The sequence below is a fragment of the Anastrepha obliqua genome, chromosome 4, assembly GCF_027943255.1.
Source record: "Anastrepha obliqua isolate idAnaObli1 chromosome 4, idAnaObli1_1.0, whole genome shotgun sequence".
NCBI lineage: Eukaryota > Metazoa > Arthropoda > Insecta > Diptera > Tephritidae > Anastrepha > Anastrepha obliqua.
In genome coordinates, this window is record NC_072895.1 from 55,250,246 (window position 1) to 55,269,938 (window position 19,693).

Here is a 19,693-nt window from a genome sequence, read left to right on the forward strand (position 1 = left end):
GTAAAAAATAGAAAAATTAAATTGAAGGAACAAAGTAATAAAACGTAGACTTGACCAAGAACTTCCAACAAAAACTCAAAGCTTGGATAAAACAATGCTGAAAATGAAATGTAGCGCAATTAGCCGTGCACATATCCATGCACGTATGCATACGTTTAAACACATACTTTTTATTACATATGTATGATGTATAAGAAATTGATGTGTACAACGTACGCAAGTATCAAATCCGGCGCGACATGTTCGCGGCTTCCGTTCAACTGCTTGCCAAGCGCAAAAAGCAACCGATCGAACTTCAAAGAGCAACAACGAACAGCGAACATGTTTGAGCGCACATTTTGGTTGGTGCAATTCAATCGAACCTTTTTCAAATTTCCTCCACATCAGCTTCAAGCTGGTAAACTTGAAACTACAAACTTAGTTTAGTGCAGCGAACAGTTTAAGCCGAAACTTTGATGGGTTAACAACAATGAGCGGTTAAAAGTGTGTTTTTTACAATTTCACAAAATGTTGTGTTCAAATAACAACAACAATGATATGTGGAAATGAAAACAAATTAATTATAAACTATTTGTGGTGAATGCGACAGAGCACTGACTGTGGTTATACAGTGTTTAAAAAAATATATATATATTAAAATTAAAATAAATGCAAACGAAGTAAGAGAGTGGAAAAAATGAAGTAATTCGATATAAAAACGAAAAGTTAAAGTTTTCTACAATGTCATAGTTGCCGATGGCACTCTAGCTTTGATTTTCTGGTGCAGTGCTTTGTCATATCATTTTGTGCCCCACACAAATTAGAAACCGCATTATTGTGTTTTTTACGTATTAAAATTATTCAAATCTCAAAATAAACGTATTATTTGTTTATTGTATATTAAATGATAAACCAAATTTCTACGCATACGACACTAAATCAGCAAATTCGAACACGAACCCGATAGAGATAAACGCGCGAATTCCTCAAATCCGCGTATATGTGGCGCCGCGCAGGCGCATACCAAATTCGATGTGTGTAATTGTTGTTCAATAAAATTAATAATTACTAAACTGTGTATTCAAGAAGAAGAAAAAGAAAAACATCACGAAAATATACAAGCAAAAATGCAATAATTGTGGATTATTAAAGTTTTCAACAAATGCAGTGCAATAAATTGACGTGAAAGAATGCTGCTCAATAAAATGCAACGCAAACCATCTAGCGAAACACTCGCCAGTCTAGCGTTTGACAGCACGCTAGACTCACGCATGTCCAGTGCGGAAATACCGCAAATGGAACTGCTCCCGGTGAACTATGTGCATCAGTGCAAGGAAGTACGCATGCCGCGGCCGACTACAACAACGCAGCAGCACAGGCAGTCCTTCATGGCAGTTGGCATGAAATATACAGGCTACAAGCAAACTGTAACGGCAAGCAGCCACAGTCAGCTTGCTGGTGCCAAATTGAGCGCAGCCAATGCAAATAAAGTGCAAGCTGGCGCGGCCGCTGCCAATTCACAACGCCCCATAGCATCTAAAGGCAAGACGCAACGCGCACAGCAGCCACTACCGCCACCCACAATTGAATCGTGGAAATTTCTGCAACATCAAATGCCACAAATGAAGCCGCAACAGCAGCCAGCGTCCGCTGCCGCAACGCAGAAATATCGAGCACCGCTCGCGCGCGCACAATCCGCCTCGGCCATTGCCACTGCTAGTGCTGCTACTGCTACCGCTAATGGCGCGGACTCCGATGATCAAGATTATGCAGAAGTTCAATCGTGCTGCAACTCCTCCTGTAATTCTGCTACACAATCGTCTGCCTCATCGGATGACGATGATGATGCGTCCACTGTCCATTATCCAGATTGTGAGAAGTCTCACAGTTGGAATTATCGTGCACGCATCTCAACTTGCGATGTACGACGCGATATGGCGCGTGCAGGTGTTAAATCCCGCGCCGATCGCATAGCGCGCATTGAGCAAACTGATTGTGATCATCAGTTACAGCATAATGCAGCAAGTAGCGTGACTGCCGATAGTAAACGTGCATCACTACCCGCAATGTTAGCAGGTGATGATGCGCGTAAGCCAGAGGTGGTTTCGCAAATTAATCGATTATTCGAGCACGCCAAGCGCCCCGAGCAGAGGCGCTCCACAAAACAACATCGCGCGCCAGCACCGCCCGCGGCAACACAAAGCGTCGCTTCTGTACTAATGCAGCCGCCTGCACAACCACTACGCCCTGCATCTACACCGATAAAAAAAGAGCCTAACATGCGAATGCACTTGCGCGAAATGCTGCCCTGCATTGAAGAGCGCTCGAAACGCTGTAGTAATTCAAGCGCGCCTGGTGATTGTTCTGATTGTGTACGGGAAAGCAATACCAATTCGAGCGAAGTTCAAAACTCACGCTGTACTATTGATGAGGTGCGCATATCGCGTGGATCACCTGAGCAACGACAGCAAGTATCGCGCATACCAAAGCCTGTCTGCGAGGCACAGCAACAACAGCGGCACTCGACCAACTCGGCGCAGTCTTATAACGAAGGAAATGAGCAATTGCAGAGGCGAATACGTCAAATGTTCGACCATGAAGAGGAGCGGAAACAGCAGCTTCACCGACAGGTAACTGCGGAGTTTCGTACGCACTGCGAAGGTGCGAAAATCAAGCTGCGCGCTACCAAATCGACAGCTTTCGAGAAGTCGGATAAGCCTAAGTGTAACAGTGAAACAAAACCGGACAGCTGTGATGAGTTGGATCAGCGCCTGCTGAAGCAAACGCGCCAGCCTGCGTCTGCTAGTTTTCAGAAGCATAAAATGGAGCGAATACATATACGTAAGAAGCGACAACCGCTCCTCATAATTAATCAACTCAATGAATCGAAGCCCGCAAACAATAATAAGGTGACGGAGGAAAAAGAATCACTAAATGAGAATAAATGCAACGCCGCTCATAAGCTGGGTAAAGAATCTACGCATAAATCGGCGCTGGACGCCAATCGACGTACCTGTGGCTACAAGAATTGCAAATACGCTAACTGTCCTATGTCGGCGGCGAGTAATGCAGGCAGCAGTAGCGCCAGCACACCGCAACAGTCTGATGAGGAAATGAAGGCGCGCAAGCGTCTATCACTCGAGAGCTGTTGCTCGGACTCAGGTGTCTCGTCCTCCACAGATCTCAAGGAGCGCCATACTAAGGAAAATAATATGAAAAATCTCGAGAAGTGTGCGGACTGTGTGAAAATTCTGCTCAACCAAGCAAGCGTGAAGCCAACCGTAATGCAACAAAGTTTTAAGCTATCCGCGAATGCTGCGGCACCCAAGCTAAAGGAGTTGGATATTGATGTGGTTAAAGAGGGACAAATTAAAATTCACGTTGGGAAAGCGTCAGGTGGCGATCCAAACGATGTGCAAAATTTTGCTAAAAAAAGTCTCACTAAGGCCACAACAGATGAATTACTGACGGCGGCTGCGGCAAAAAACAACACAAGCAATAAATTAGGTGCAGTTGATAAGTTGTCTAACCGGACGGGCGCCGCCAGCGCCTGCAATGCTGCCAACCAAACCAAACAGTGCAATATCGAAAATGACCTCAAAAATAACGAACAACGCATTTACAATAACACAAATAGCAACAACAGCTACAAAAGGAAAAATTGCAGCAACGAACACAAACCGTTATGCGCTACCACAATAAAAATCGATGATGATTGGGTACAAGAGCAAAACGGCTGCGATACCGACTCGCTGATGGTGCCTCCACCGCCCCCGCTGCGTATCTCATCCAAGTTCGCAAATGCGCGCCAATATTTCCACAACAATAATAATAACAGCAGTAAACACAGTCATAGCCCTGGCGGCGACGGCGACAAGCACAGTGTGAAGATTTTTGTGCGCAGCTCAACATCCAGCGGTGGGGTGGATGGAAATACGACGCGTGCTTCATCAATTTCCATGTGCTCTCACACTTCGCAAACTTCTGGTTGTTCAACAAACTCAGACGCCTCCGCACTAACAAACGCCAGCAAAACATCAACATCCGGTAGCTCCTACACGACCATATCAAGTAGCGCTTCGAGTAGCGGGTGCAAATGCAATTGTCGGCGAGGCAGGCAGGACAGTACAGTACCGCACAAAGAAGACCACGAAAACGACGGCGGATCAGTGGGCACGAAGAACTGCTGTAGCTTGGACCGCATGACGAAAGCGGGAGTTTTCTACAATTGTGCCGCAGGCGCGGGAAGGTGTAGTCAACGCACTATAACCGATACCCTACGCGCATGTGCCTCTTCACCGACCCCTTCAGCGGATAACTTCAGTGAGATCAGCTGCATCGCATGTGGTGAAGAGGCGGAAAGTGAGCGTGACCAAAAGACGAGCAGTTACCAAGAAAGTGCTAGCAACAGTCCCGATGTAAGTGGTCCAGTTAATGGCGTATTTTGGAATAACTCGTACTTCCAACAAGATACTGAACTGTCGAAAGAGAGCGTTGGCAAAGTGCAACACAAAAAGGGAAACATACTATCAGCTCCAAACAAAGCTGATCATTCCGAACCGAACAGCGACGACAACGAACAATGTTGCTGCAGCTTAACTAGCTGCGATGATGATAATTGCTCATATTATGAATGTGGTGGCAGCGCTGGTGAACCGCAGACGGACGATGATCACTGCGTCTCGCGCATTGAAGTGCATGCAAGCGTGCATACGCCAAGTAACTGTGATGGTAGCAACAGTTGTTATGGCAACGATGAAGGGAGCAACAGTGGCAGCAGCTATAAACTGGCCGGTAACGGTAAAAGTGGCGATTGCCTGCGCGCTTGCGAATGTGACAAACCGCTTTGCTGTACTGCAAACACAAACTCAAACGACAAATGCACGATCGAAGCGGAACGTCAGCGTGTACGAGAACGTGAACGTTGCGCCGTGCGCCAACAGCAGCAGCAAGAACAGCAATGGTTGCGACAACGCATGCGCGAACGAGAGCGGCAAATGCAGTTCATAAGAAACAGTAGCGCCGAGGAGGTCTTGATACGTAATAAACATTTATTGAGAAAGGTAAGTAAGTGTGAGATGATGGTGAACTCCCATTGATTCTTAGGCGCACGTTCAGTGTCATATGTGCCTATTTCAATAAATATGTAATGATTTTGCTTGTATCTGCATATGTAAGCTTCCACGACACAGCAAAGTCGAAGTCAAAATGTATGGTGGGGTATGTTATACTGCGAGTGTACATATGTGCACACTAGGGTGGCTGCTATTTCTGAAATTGTTGATGTTGTTCGGGATATCCTCTAGAAACACTTGAGCCGGAAGTTCGAAAAATGAGAATTTTTCTAAAATAAGTTCATATAATATAAAAAAATTAGTTTCGACTGTCTTTTCTTTATTTTCCAAAAACCATGCGACTCATTCCTTTAGATCTTTACATTTTCAAAACACTATTGAAGCTCAAAATCGTGAGATAAATAAAGATTTCAAAATATTCTAAAAATCGGAGAGAATCAGGGAGTTAGTGAATTGGACTACTCTAGCATAGCAACAAATGCAGTTGTATGGCAGAGCTTCGCGATGTACGTGTTTGAATATAACTCCAAAAGTTATACTGAGCATAGCCTATATTATTACTAAAAGAATACAGAACAGTGCAAAAAACAGTTTTCAAACTTTAGTACCCAGTTGACTTTCTTCAATGAGCTTAAAAATTTGTATTTGATAGTTCTTTACGATAACCTTAAAAATAACAAAACGGCGGATGTTTATCAAAAATTACCAAAAAAACACTGTTTACCCCAAATCTTTCAAACTTGAGACTTAGTTGGAACCTCTAAACCTTTTTCATTTGGCTTGAAAAGTCATATCAAGTAGTTTTTTAATAACCTTAAACAAATAAGGAAAAATCTGAGGCGGATGTTCTTCAAAAATTGCCCGACTTTTTTACCCAAAAAGCATTTTTCAAACTTGAGAATCTAGTAGAAATCTCTAAGCCTTTCCAATGGGCTTGAAAATTCATATTTAGTAGTTTTTATTGTAATAGCCATAAAAATTAAAAAAAAAATTAATTAGAAAAACAAGAAAACAAGGATCTAATCCCAACCTCTGAAACTTCCCTGACCAACTAAATATCTCATATTTAGTAGTTTTTTGATAGACTTAAAAAAATTAAAAAATAAAACCTCCAAGGATTTTTCGAAAAACTAGCAAACAATTTTTTTTTAATTTTTTTTTTTCAAAAGCACTTTTCAAACTTGAAAAAAATTTAGAAAAATTCAGAAAAAATTTACGTAGGAGAACAAAAATTTTGAATAAAATATGAATTAAGAAATTAAAAAGGTGGTTTATTTAATAACTTAAAATTCAAGGCACAAACACAAGGAGGTTTCAGGATTTGATCGTGACTGAAAGATATCGAAACCACTATTGACTTCAAATCTCATATTTACGAGTTTTTTGATAGCCTTTTCTGTAGCGTGTGCCGCAAAACATAAATTATGTTTTTCCCACCCCTCATACAAATTATGGCTACCCTAGTGCACACCTGTAATTAAATTGTCTTATTTAGCCCGGAAGTTATTTAGTTATATGGATGAAGTTTCTTTCATATGTAATTATGTGTGTGTTATATGCCGCACGTTCACTTACCGTTTCATTTGGTTTGTTTACAGTAGGAACATATTTACTGCTCGAATGGATGTGGCACGTGGTGTAGAAGGGCGCATTCGGTAGGGCAGAGAAGGTACGAGATTTGGAAATAGGTAATAGGAAAAAATGCGCAAAGAAAAAAAATTAATTTTTTTACAAGTTCTTAGCTTCAGGCGAATATTATATAAATTATGTGGTCGAAAGCAACAATCGCGTAAGTCTACTTGAGAAAGAGTTGAGTTATGCATAAATATTCTACTAACTATAAATATAAACTGCATGTACTCGTATGTATAAATGTATCCCATAACCATTCTTTTTAAACAATTACATTCGGCTACACTCGAAATCCGTCAAGCAGGACACCCAGCCAGAAAACCTAATTGAAGTACGCTGTATCCAAATGGTACTCTCGATTTCGAGATATTTGAGATTCATATTGATCGATTTGAAGGCCCAAAGAAGTCATTGTTTTGCTATTTTTTTTTAATCTCAAAATTTTGTTCACATGACGGCCGCGGACTTTAAAATAGGCCAATATCTCAACCAAATTTTTTAGTACATTTTTGCAGGTTTCGACACTTAACTGACCATGGCTTTAACCCCTTGGGTTTTATGCTTCAAATCTTAAATCAAATCACAGATTCTAAGCGACCAATTGATATCAACCTTACCCTTTCCGCTAAAAGTGTCTTATTTTATAAAGAGCTAACTATTTACAAAATTTTAGATACATTACGGATGTTTTTTTGACTGTCAAAGTAAAAAAAATCGATAGTTCATATTTCACATAGAGTCAGCGTCAAAATAAAGGGCTAATTTAAATTGTTGGGCTAATATTATTTTTTTACTTTTTTTCTGAAAAAATGCATGAACTACAACAAAAACGTAATAATTTTATTTTTCTTTAGTTTTTTTTTAAATATGGTTCAGAATACAATAGCAAAAATATATAACGCAAAGTTTGACTATTTATTTATTTTTCCCCCCACCTTTCCAAAGTTTCAAAGTTTGTACAATATTTTTGAAAATTCGGAAAATTTCATCAATATTTCAAATTTTTCATTTAAGAATTTCTAGAAAAATTCTAGGTATGCAATTTAATTGCCCATTCGATATTAGTAAAGTGTAAGTTCGAGTGGCTCAAAATTCGTGTTGATTTTTGACAATTTTCTTTCGCTGAAGTGCATTCGTGCACTGTATAAGGGGTTTATTTCTAAAGCATGATTTTCAACTAAGGCGATTAATACTTAAGATCGCTGATTTTTTTATTTTTCAACATTTTAGTAGTGTTTCACATTTATTATTTAAATATGGTAAAAAAAATTAAGTTATTCAAAGCAATGGTTATTGCTACACAGTTTTTCCTCCTCAGGCAATTTGTGAAAGTCTCGCAGTAATCAAGCCAAGTGCTTTCGGTAAATCTTAGTGGAAATCAGAGAGAACTAAGTCTGGTAAATAATGCGTAAGGAGTGGTGCTGCCCAGATAAGCGTGGGAACACATAGCTTCATCTATCTTTGCTTTATCTTGATGAATTATGCTTGCTTTATTACTATGAAATAATTCAATTTTTTAAAAGTACCCGGTATTTGTAAATAAAGGGAAAACGGTTCACTTATTCATAGTAATTTATTTATTCACTGCTAACACCTATTCCATGTTAACCAGTATATGTACATATTCCACTGCTTCTTCCAACCTTCACAACGCTTCTCATAGACTAGCTTTATAGTCGCTTTCAGTTTGTTGCGTGAATTCATGCTTATTTCCTTAGAACATTTTCGGGGTAGTGGTAATTTAACTCCTGGGAAAAGAAAAACTTACAAGAATAACGACTGGTAGTGAAATAGTCGCTTACAAGATGAGGTGTGTATCTCAAGAGATGATGTGCTTTGCCGTTCTAAAAAAACGCGCGCTGTTGCGACTTCTTGTGATAGATATTCTCTCTTAAATGTTTCAGTTTATTAAATGCAATTCTATCAATACCGATCTAGTTCGCATTCGCCAAAATATTACTAGTTGTAAACTAGAAAATTGTCTTATTCGATAATGCTCTTCCATGTAGAGTTTGCATTAAATACACATTTACAAATATATGTTTGTTTAAATGTGGGTACTTACGACGACAAATCCGTTATTTTCTGGAATTCTTTGCTGCAATTAACACAAGCAACTTAAAGAGTTGTGCACCTACCATACATATTATATCTATTACCTGTTGCATGCCATAACTGAGCATTACTTTAATGTTTAAACCAACAAGCATTTAATGCGCAAATGCTAACAAAATGTATCACCTATAGTTATGCAAATTAATCGACACATTTGAACAGGTTTTACTACTTTTACTAAATACTAAACTCTTTGTAATTAATGAAGTGCAGATTCATGTTTGCTGGTATGTGAATGAGTTTTTGATGCAGCTTTGCATATCGAATACTCGTACATAACATGTGAAGATATGTAGGTATACATGTGCATTAGGGCGGGTCGATTTAGAAATCGCTCATTGCTCTGATGTCCCCCAATTTCAAAATATCACCATTTTTGGCCTTTACATGAAAAAATCAACTAAATGGCTATGTTTTTTCTTTATTTTTATTTATTTATAATAATATTTATTATTTATTTATAATAATATCTATTTTTTCTCTTAAGAAATTTATTTAGTCAGAACATATGTAAATGAAAAAATTAATTTAAGTGAGTTATATGAAAGAAACTAAAAAGTTCGACCCAAATTGGGGGACATCAGAATTCGTTTTAGAGGTATGGTTCCTTCGGCAAAGTTTCTTATTTTGATCCCTAGAATATGATTTTCCCAGAACAATGGGCGATTTTTTTGCCTCCCCACAAATCGACCCGGCCTAATATGCATATATGTATACATATTTTTATACAGCCTACATACATAGCAACACAAAATGCCTACGCAAATCTATATAGATCCATAAATTTTATGTAACTCACTCTATACCACTTTTTATACTAAGATTGGAATGTGTCTTATTAAAAAAGAAGCATAAAGATTGAATTTTTTTATTTTTTTGAATAAATAAAAATGAGAATACTGATTAAAACTACTGAATACTTGAACACTATTTAGGGGTGTCAGTTCCGAAACCCCGATAACTCGGGACTCCGAAAATTTTTAAACATCGAATTGAAAGAAGTAAAAACTTGTTTATTACAAAATTTTATTACACTTATGCAGTTTGACGTGAATTGATTTGATGCGAATGCTCAACTGAGTAAGCTTTTTTCTTAAACAATTTTTAAATAATTTGTATATTTTTGTTAATTTTTGATTTAATGTATTTTTTATATTAATTAATACATTACTTATTTGCATTCTCTCCTTACTGGGCATTGCCCGTTAGGTTCACAGGGGCGAGACTTGGAATTGATTGAAGTTCTTTCTGCAGAAGCTGTCTATAGGATGGGGTGGAATCATCTCAGCATCTTCTTTTCAGCTGCTTGCTGTCGTCGAGTAAAGATTTGGGCATCTGGGCTCCCAATTTTTTTGCTATACCTGCGGATATTGCGGGTTTAAATATCACACAATTGATGAATTTCATCAACACCTTGAAGCGCTTAATACAAACGTAATTAGCCGTCATCCGCTAATACAAAACCACTTATTGTTGTTGTAGCAGCATAAACATTCACCCTACCTACATACGGGGAATGCTGCTGAAGTGACAGTCTTTGGCCGGATATAAATCCGGGTCGTTTCGGTAACGTACAGGGTCCGCCATATAACTTTACGGAATTAAAAATGCTATAAAAAAGAAACTACTCAATATTTTTCCACACTTTTTTTTTTATTTTGAAGTACAATCCTTCCGGTTAATGATGGAACACAACTTCATTCATATGGCTGCCTCGGCTAGCCATGCACCATCCCATACGATCGGTCCAATTGTTCAACACATTTTCGATTGTATGCGGCTTAATTTCAGCTATGGCATCGCGTATGTTGGTCTTCAGTGCATCAATTGTTGCTGGTTTATTGGCATAAGACTGGTCTTTGACGGCACCCCAAAAATAATAATCCAACGGCGTCAAATCGCAGCTCCGAAGCGGCCAAACGATATCAGTAACGCACATACGCTTCATTCGGTGCTTTTCTTCTTCCCATTGCCGTACGTTATTTTCGAACACATTCTGCAACATTACCATGATTTTCAAAGAAATGTCGCAATATTTTCCAGCGTTCTTTGAGCGTATACATAACCATTTTTGTTCAGCGGAAGAATAAAACTAATTTTCTGTCAAATCAGATGACAGCTAAGTGTTCAAATCCGTAACGATAGATGGCGGGCCCTTTAGAACCGACTGTCGTGGAAACGACAAAACCTCTTCTTCCTCTTTCCCCCTGTTTGCACCTTTTCCCTCTGTTCTTCCCCCGGTATCACAATGGCCGAAGTTTGATTATTTCTCCAAGTGGGCCCCCTCGCTTGGGCAGCCATTTATCCTATATTATCCTACACTCTAAATTTTTGACACATACGTTTTTGAATCACATGGTTTTTCAAATACCATTTCAAAAATTGGTTACTTCAAGATTGGGCTGTATTCATAAAAGTTGGTTTTAAAAATAGATTTATCTAAAATTTAAAATAGTTTCATTACATAGCAAATTAAATGTTTTCATTTATTAAATTTTTACTCATATTAAAAAAGTTGTGTTTCTAAGTTAATCTGGGAATCTCGGGACTATTTTTAAATATCCCGAAATGCCGTTAGTAAAATTTTCTGTACTATTGGCATACCTAACATGGCGCTAACTCTCAATATATGTGCATAAATACAGCAGCGGACACTGAAATCTGGACACTAAAAATCCACATTTTTATTGTCTTTTTGCACACCCAAATTAATTTTAAGGTACCCCTAGCTATTATTTATTAAAGGAGTTTCTAATTGTCTTCAATTAGAGTACTTTTAAATACATATGGTATTTTTGCTGCATGGGAGGAAAAATATTAACTTTACTGACTCTAACTTTAGCACTAATTTCGTGAAAGGTGAAGCAAAATTTTTGTTTTATCACAAAATTAGCGAATGTTTTTATGATTTGAAATTTTTCCACTTTTTCACGATTTACCAATCAGACGGATATGTGAATTAAAAGGAAAAAAAAAATGTCAAGCCTGCACCCGGATTTCTTAGTCCGCTACTGTAAATATACGATATAAGTGTACTTAATATACTTGCAATATACGTCTGTACGTCTTGTACGTCTCTTATGTTTTTAAATTAAAAATCCTTTAAAAAAATTTAAACATTTTCTATTCGTTTTTTATAAAAAAAATAAAAGAGTAAATAATAAAATAGTTTACATTTTGGATTTTTTTCTTATTAATCTAATTGTATTATATATATTATATTTATATATAATTGGCGGTTACACTATTTTTGAGTGTTTGGACGAGCTCCTCCCTTTTGCGGTGTGCATCCGGATGTTGTTCCATAAATGAAGGGACCCACAGTTTTAAGTCGACTACGAACAGCAGGCGGTTTTTTATGAAGAGCTATTTTGGCATTAGTGTTAATAAAATTTTCCTCCATATTTGGCCACCTCGTCTGTGTCTTATGAAAACCCTTCGTTCTACTCAAAATTGTACTATTTTTCCATGTGGCATATGTGGGCTTCCAAATTGTCAATCGTAGCTGGTTTATCAGCAAAGACTAGTGACATGTAGTAAGTAGTACATCCATCTAATAGCCTAGACTGATGGTGGGGTTGGTGCAAATGGGTTGGTGCGTGACAACCATTCGGAATTCACAGAGAGAACGTCGGTTCGAAGCTCAGTGAAACACCAAAATTAAGAAAAACATTTTTCTAATAGCGTGCGGCCCTCGGCAGGCAATGGCAAGCCTCCGATTGTATTTCTACCATGAAAAAGCTCCTCATAAAAATATCTGCCGTCGGCTTGAAACTGTAGGTCCCTCCATTTGTGGAACAACATCAAGACGCACGCCACAAATAGGAGGAGGAGCTCGGCCAAAAACCCAAAAAAGAGTGTATGCACCAATTATATATATATATATAATGCGGATTGACAAGTAGACTTAATTCTCATAATTTAAAAACTGCATGCAATGGTAGTTTGCGCTAACACGTTTAAAATTACATTATTTGTATTAATTTTTTTTTAATAAATAATTATTCCTTAGTATTACAGCAGCTAATAACCACATTTGTTGCCTGCTTTCCATATTTCCATGACAAAACTATCCAATAAGCAAATCAGGTGTTCACTAATCCGCGTAATAACCGTCTGTCACACTACAATACAGGTATTAATACGAATTAACTGCGGCGGTAATCCCGTTTAACGCCGTCGTCTGTCTAGGCTATGAAGGAATCAAATTATATGATCTGCATGCCCTTTTCATGACATAATTTAGCACTTCAAGGATTGGTATTGAAATGATGTATCAAAAAGTCGCGAATCATTTGTTTTTAGCGCTTAGCACAGACGGTTACGATTCTGCTAATCCAAGTATGTACATAACTGTAGCTTCAACGATTGCGAATGGCATTTGTGGCCGAGTAGACAAGATCAATATGATTTTTACATTATGTATAGTAACATTCAGTTTTTACAAATACACAAAATAACCTGCCTTCTAGTTTTTGACTCAAATTTTCTCACTCATCTGATTTTTAAATATGATTTTCTCTTACTATATCAACCTTTAATTTTTCAAGTTCTCATATTCCTCACCTCCCATATCTACGTAGACAGTCGTAAATGTATTTCTTTTTGAATATTACAGCAGTTTTCTTGTCGCTGCTGCCTGCCATATATATCCTATGTGATACTTTTTCTATCATGGCAATTAAAGTAATGGCTACTTTTTATCTGTTTTATGTCCTTAAATTAGTATCCACTCACACTCGTAAATTTTTTTTCATTTCGTTTGGTATCTATTACCGTTGAATACGCCAAATGTTGCACGAGTAAGTTTTTGCAAGATAATTTGCTTAAGTCTAATTAACAGCAAATTCAAAAACATCTCTTATAAAGCTTATCAATCTAAGCCGCTTGTAATTTCATTAGTTTTTATGGACTAAATTGGAAAGTACATTAGATTGTATTACGAGCGTTTCTAATTTCGTATGGAGCAAATAAAAATACAAAATGTTATAAATTACTGCGAAAACTTCCCATGAGAGCATTTCAGAAATCCAAATTTTTTTTTGTAAAAATAACTGCATTGGTGGTTAATGGTTTTTGTGGAATTAATTTTTATGGTATTTACTAGTTCAAGTGCCGTGTTGAGAAAAATATACAAAATTTGAGCTGCTGTGATACAATTTTTTTCCTATAGTGTCTAGTTTTTGGAACACCTGTAAATTTCTCTTTTAAATCTCGGTTATTGCGGTATCGTTAAACCGAGTGTCGTCGGAGCACAAGTGATACGTTGTCATCAGTGCTTGCGCGATATTTTCCAAATTCGTTAATCCACTATTTGACAATTAAATGTGGCAGAAAAGTCTGAAATATGAACAATTTCTTACATTCTTCCACAAGAATTTTTGCCAAAAATGCAGTCGGAATATTTAAATCAAAATTCAGAGAATTACCTCGTTTCAAAGAAAATACAAACTTGTACTCAATCGATAAAATCCAATCCAATTGAAACATGACAGCATTGAAGATAATGGGCCAGCAAATAATACACACTTTCAAGAAAACGATACTTTAACTGAAAATCCGCTTTTTTTCAGGAGCTAATCTGAAATAAAAGCTGTTGTAATTTACTTCATTGCTTGTCAGTGCTACCAATTCCAAAGGACTGTGCTGCCAAACTCATAACGAAAAACAAAACGAACAGAACGGATTATAAAATGTACCAGATTTCTATCAGAATTTTTGTCCGGATCCCGACGCGATCACTGACCATTTTTTATTTTTTTTTGGTATAGTATAGTAACCGTCGTGACTACGTATGATTGCATTAAAAACATCCCTCCTCTTCTTTTGGATTTTTCCGCCAACCCCGCAACTGCTTTCGCATTGCTTCGAGATAGAGATTCAAGACGGCGCGTCTTAAAAAGGACACATCCACTATTCTCCCTGAGTCCAGGGTCACTTAATTTGAAAAACATATGCTTAATACTCTTCAACATAAATTTCCATTTCACGCCTCCTTTTTCGACTAATATCTACACGGAAATTTGTGACGGCATTTAATTTTTCTTCGCATATCATCGTTTCCTCGATTATTTCTTCAGGTGTTGCAGAGCTGTTCTCTCTCTGATTCGCCTCTCGCATTTGAAGAAGATGTGCTCGGCAACATTGTATTCAGCATCTCCATAAAAGCAATTTTGTAGATTCAACTTCCCATTCGCTACAAATACTTACGAAAGGACCCACTGACCATAGGAACACAGCCATTGTGAACGTTGGCAGAGTTTCTTTAAGAAATCAATGGCTCGACTCAACATAACTAATAATATTTGGTTGTCAATCAATACAAATTTTTAACAAATAAGCAACAAATATGTATACATTCCGTGGCGAAATCACAAATTAACAAATTTCTGATATGGATGAACACATTTGTACTTATATATTTTCCTTTATGTATTTGCACACATGCATTTACACATGGCTACATGTTAATATCCAATAAATATGCAATACGAACAATCAACCTTTGATCAACTACTGTTACTATTAACTGCGACAATAATTGAACCTTTTTTGCTGTATCTTTTTTTCTTTACTTTTTTTATTTATTCATATTTTTTGTTGACTTTGGGCTATCACAAGTTGCAACAGCAAAAAAATCCAAATACAAATTAAGACTCACATTTGTACATACATATAGGCGATTACAATTGGAAGTCCAACGTCAACTGATGTGTGGACTGATTTAGTTTTGTTGACCGTTTGATGGCATTGTGCATGAGCCATATCTAGGTAGCTTAACCAACCGAACCGCAAATGAAAAAATGAAATAAAAAAACTAATTTGCTGGCTCAATGGGCCAAGCACAAAATGGGCTTATTGTTGTTAAACGGGTATAAATGAAATGAACGCTTATATTGCATATTTGTATATTGTATTTGTAATGTGTAATCGGCAACAAAGTTTATAATGTGACCAGTATTTTTATGGAAGAGTATATGTGCAAATGCATATGCCTCTCAAAAAAACAAATTTTTCGTAATCACTTTATGACATTTTGTATTATTTTAAGATGCAGTTTGGTGGTTAATATGCTTTGAATGATATGCATGTTGTTGTAATGTTGGTGTAAATGTATAAGCGCATGCCATTATAATTGTTCATCTGAAATTAGTAGGATTGATTAATAACAAATATGAGTGCATAAAACATTAAATGGACAAAAAACAGAAAAAGCAGGAAAACTACTTTTTTAACAGAGCTCGCCTCTTTTCAGCCAATGGGGAGCCTCTGGAGAGGTTTATCATGTAAATAAAACTTTCCTTCAATGCGAACTGCCGTAGAACTGGAACGATATCTATTTAAGGGATACAAAATAAAGGCGCATATGAAACTGAAGAAAATGGTCGAGTTTAGATAATAAATAATAACTTCCATTTAATACATTAATGACTTTATCGAAGTATATTCGAGTCTTTTCGCCAAATATGACTAAACACGTGTTCTTATACACTGGTTAGATGCCAATAATATGATATATATTTTCAGATTCACCTAAATTACAGGCAGACTTTGGGTATTAAATTTTCAAAAGCACTTGCATTTAGATTTAAGAGACCACCTCTTGAACGAAATATGCGGCTTACAGGATATGCAGAGAAGTTGTCACCAAAGTAGTCTATATCTGACAAATTTAAAATTGGATGGGGATTGGATTTGCGGGCACTTTCCACATAAAATTCAAATTATTTTTTAGCAAGGTGATTTAATAACTCGGGTGTAAAAGATTTAAGATTTAAAAAACCAAAATTTCGGGAAAACGGCTTCAAAGTTGTCAATTTATTATGTATGCGCCTCCCTAAAAAACTATGAAGCCATATTCTCATCTAAAGGGGTACTATTAGTTGATATAGTTGAATAAATTTTTGGCACAGCATAAAAGATAAGCTTGCGGTCATATCTGCATACTTCTGTAATTTCTTTTATGGCAATCTTAGAGAAACTAAGCTATATATTCCAGTTAATTTTTGATCTTCTATTTATTTATTTTTGTATGATACTTATTTACCTATTTTTATTTAAAAACGATTTATTTTTTTTACTTTCGAAAGTTTTCTAGAACAATTTTTTTAATTAATTTAAAACTGTTTTATGGTCGATTTTTAGCTCCTGAGCAATGCTATGACTACTTATATGCCGGCCAAGTTCGATTATTTCTGTGATTTTATAGACATTTTCTTTAACATCAAAAATGAGACGAAACCAAAATTCCACGTAATTAGCTGCTAAAGTATCGGCCACATAAACATCATTCACAATTTCAGCGGCCTAGTTTGCATCTTCGCCTTTCTCAAATAAAAACTGGAAAATGTACGGAATTTTCTCTTTGTTGACTTCGATTGTTAACACCCTGTAACTCACAACTGAATGGAACAAACCGAAAATGGCGAACTATTTGTTTAGTGTGAACCTTGATAACGAGCATAAACTTTAAATTGTTTGATCGATACTTTACGAGATATCGAGCCATCTATCGAGAAAATAATGAATTTCTTTTACTCCAAACAATAATTCAATTTTTTTATACTACTTTTACTTCGTTTATTTTTTTCTTCTTTTTTTATTTTTTTTATTTATTTTTTATTTATTGCTTACTCTAAATACTTTAATTTTTTAATTTTATTTTATTTTATTTGACTTTATTCCGTTTTAACTTATCTTATTTTACGTAATCTTATTTCATTGACTAATTTTTTTTAGTAACCTTTTTTATTTTATTAATTTTTTGGTCTTGTTTTTCTTTGTTCTAATTTTTTTACTTTTTTGTTCCGTTTTATTTTACTTAATTTGATTTAATTTAATTTTATTTATTTTTTCTTTAGTTTTTTTTTCTAATATTTTTTATTTTATTTTATTTCTTCTCCCTTTTATTATACTTTTATTTTGTGTTATATGTTATATATATTATTAATATCTTGTATTGTTTTCTTTTATTCCGTCTTATTTTATTTTAAATAATTTTGTTTCATTAACTAATTTTTTCACTATCGTTTTTATTTTATTTTGTTTAATTTTTGGTTATATAATTTTTTGTTTTATTTTCTTTCTATGATTTTATTGTATGCGGTTTTGATTTATCTTATTTTATTTTAAATTTTTTGTTTATTATTTTTCTTTGTTCCATTTTATTAAATAATTTTTCTTTTGATTTTTTTAAATATATCTTTATATTTATTTTATTTAATTTTTGCCATATTTTATTTGACTATTTTCTCTATTTCAATTTATTTTGCTTTACTAATTTTTTTCGTTTATTCGACTTTATGTTTTTTAATTTTATTTTATTTTGTTTTATTTTATTTTTGTGTTATATATTATAATTGTTATACTATTTCACTTAATTGTATTTCCTTTTATTCTATTAATCATAATTAATTATTATGAATTTTCAACTTTTTTTATATTTTTTATTTATTTTGATTTTCTTTTTTATTTCATTTTTTTATGTAAATCTGTTTTATGGTACTTTGTTTTACTTATTTTTTTTTTTAATAAAAGAGTTTTTTAATATAGCTTATATATGTATTTATTTCATTTTATTTTATTTTTCCTCTTCGTTTACTATATTTTATTCCATTTTTGGTTGTTAATTTAATTTCTTTTAAAATTTTTTTTCTTTTTCCTTTATTTATTATTTTTAAGCTCAATTTCATTTACATTTGTTTTTTTGTTTTTTGCTGTTGTTTTATTAGGTTTTACTTTTATTAACTCCTAATTCTTTTCCCACCATATCTGTGAATATTATTACCTCCATTCTCCTAAAATGGCAAATTTTACGAAAAAGGCATAAAGCATAAGAAAAGATGTTTATTCATATTTATGGTTTCTCTTGCTATTTTTTGTTTTTGTTTGAAAAAAGTCCAAGATCGTTTTTATTTATCTTGAAGATTTCTTGGATTACATAATTTCGTAAGACATGCGCGTCATCCACTTTACAATTACCAACAGCACTACAACTGAAATCAACAACTCATTAGCCAAGCTCATCGGTATTTCGCTTCCAATTCGCGAAAGCAGCATAAAATATCTAAACAGCCAAATCCGCAAATTACTATAAAATACATAACAAACTATCCATGTGCAGGCAATAATTTATAAGCACGCGATTTGCATTTTTGTGCCAACTTCCCAAAATGGGTATATTACTTTGTTTTTTTCTTTCTTTTTTTACCACTCACCTTTTCTTAATTCATTATACAGTTTTGGTTTCCTTGCGTTTTTTTAGATGTATATAAGTATGTATGTATGTATGTTTGCTTTGATGTTTATAAACATTACCGAGTTGGAACACACTTCACATTCGCTTTCGTTATACTTTAAATTTGGCATTTTTTGTACATTGCATACTAACTAAAATAATTTACTGATTTCCGGCTCAATTTTTTCTTCTGGCTCAATACACAACTAACAAAGCTTAATGTACGCTTTGGATTGAAGTTTTGCATCTTACGGATACTTTTACTTCACTTATTTAATATTTTGTGAGCTTACTTTCCTCTATTTAATTTGATAGACATGTTTGCTTGAGGAATAAAAATTAAGATTTAATCTTATATAATTGCGCGCAAATTTTTTTCAACTGATCGAACGTTCATATAAAAGGGATGAGCGTAAATTTTTATTGTTGTAGTTCATGAAAGATTTTCGATCGTTCCACTTGATACATTTTGTGCTTCATACTATTTTTTGTCAACGAGCATAAAATTTTAAATGAGTAAATATATGTATGTAATTACATAACGGTATAATAACACCCGAGATGCAGTCATTGGTGCATCTCCGGTTGTATTTTCGTAATGAAAAAATGTGTATGCAAAAAAACTGTTTACGCTTCGAAGTTGGCGTAAAACTGT

General features: G+C 35.2%; 1 protein-coding gene across 5 annotated transcripts in view; it reads left to right on the forward strand.

Annotated features, from left to right (window-relative positions):
* The window catches only part of LOC129246350 (guanine nucleotide exchange factor DBS), a 238,453-nt gene that overhangs the window by 181,250 nt on the left and 37,510 nt on the right, over positions 1-19,693 (forward strand). For 2 of the 5 annotated variants that reach the window (XR_008582459.1, XM_054885103.1), the window contains exon 1: positions 950-5,042. The exons of 2 other annotated variants lie outside the window; for them this stretch is intronic. Coding sequence is in view for 2 of the 3 variants with exons in the window: in XM_054885103.1 (XP_054741078.1) it covers positions 1,170-5,042 (3,873 nt within the window). In the remaining variant the exon portion in view is untranslated. Of the gene's footprint in view, positions 1-949; positions 5,043-19,693 lie in introns of those variants that run through there. One more of the 5 variants, XM_054885102.1, reaches the window with a different exon arrangement.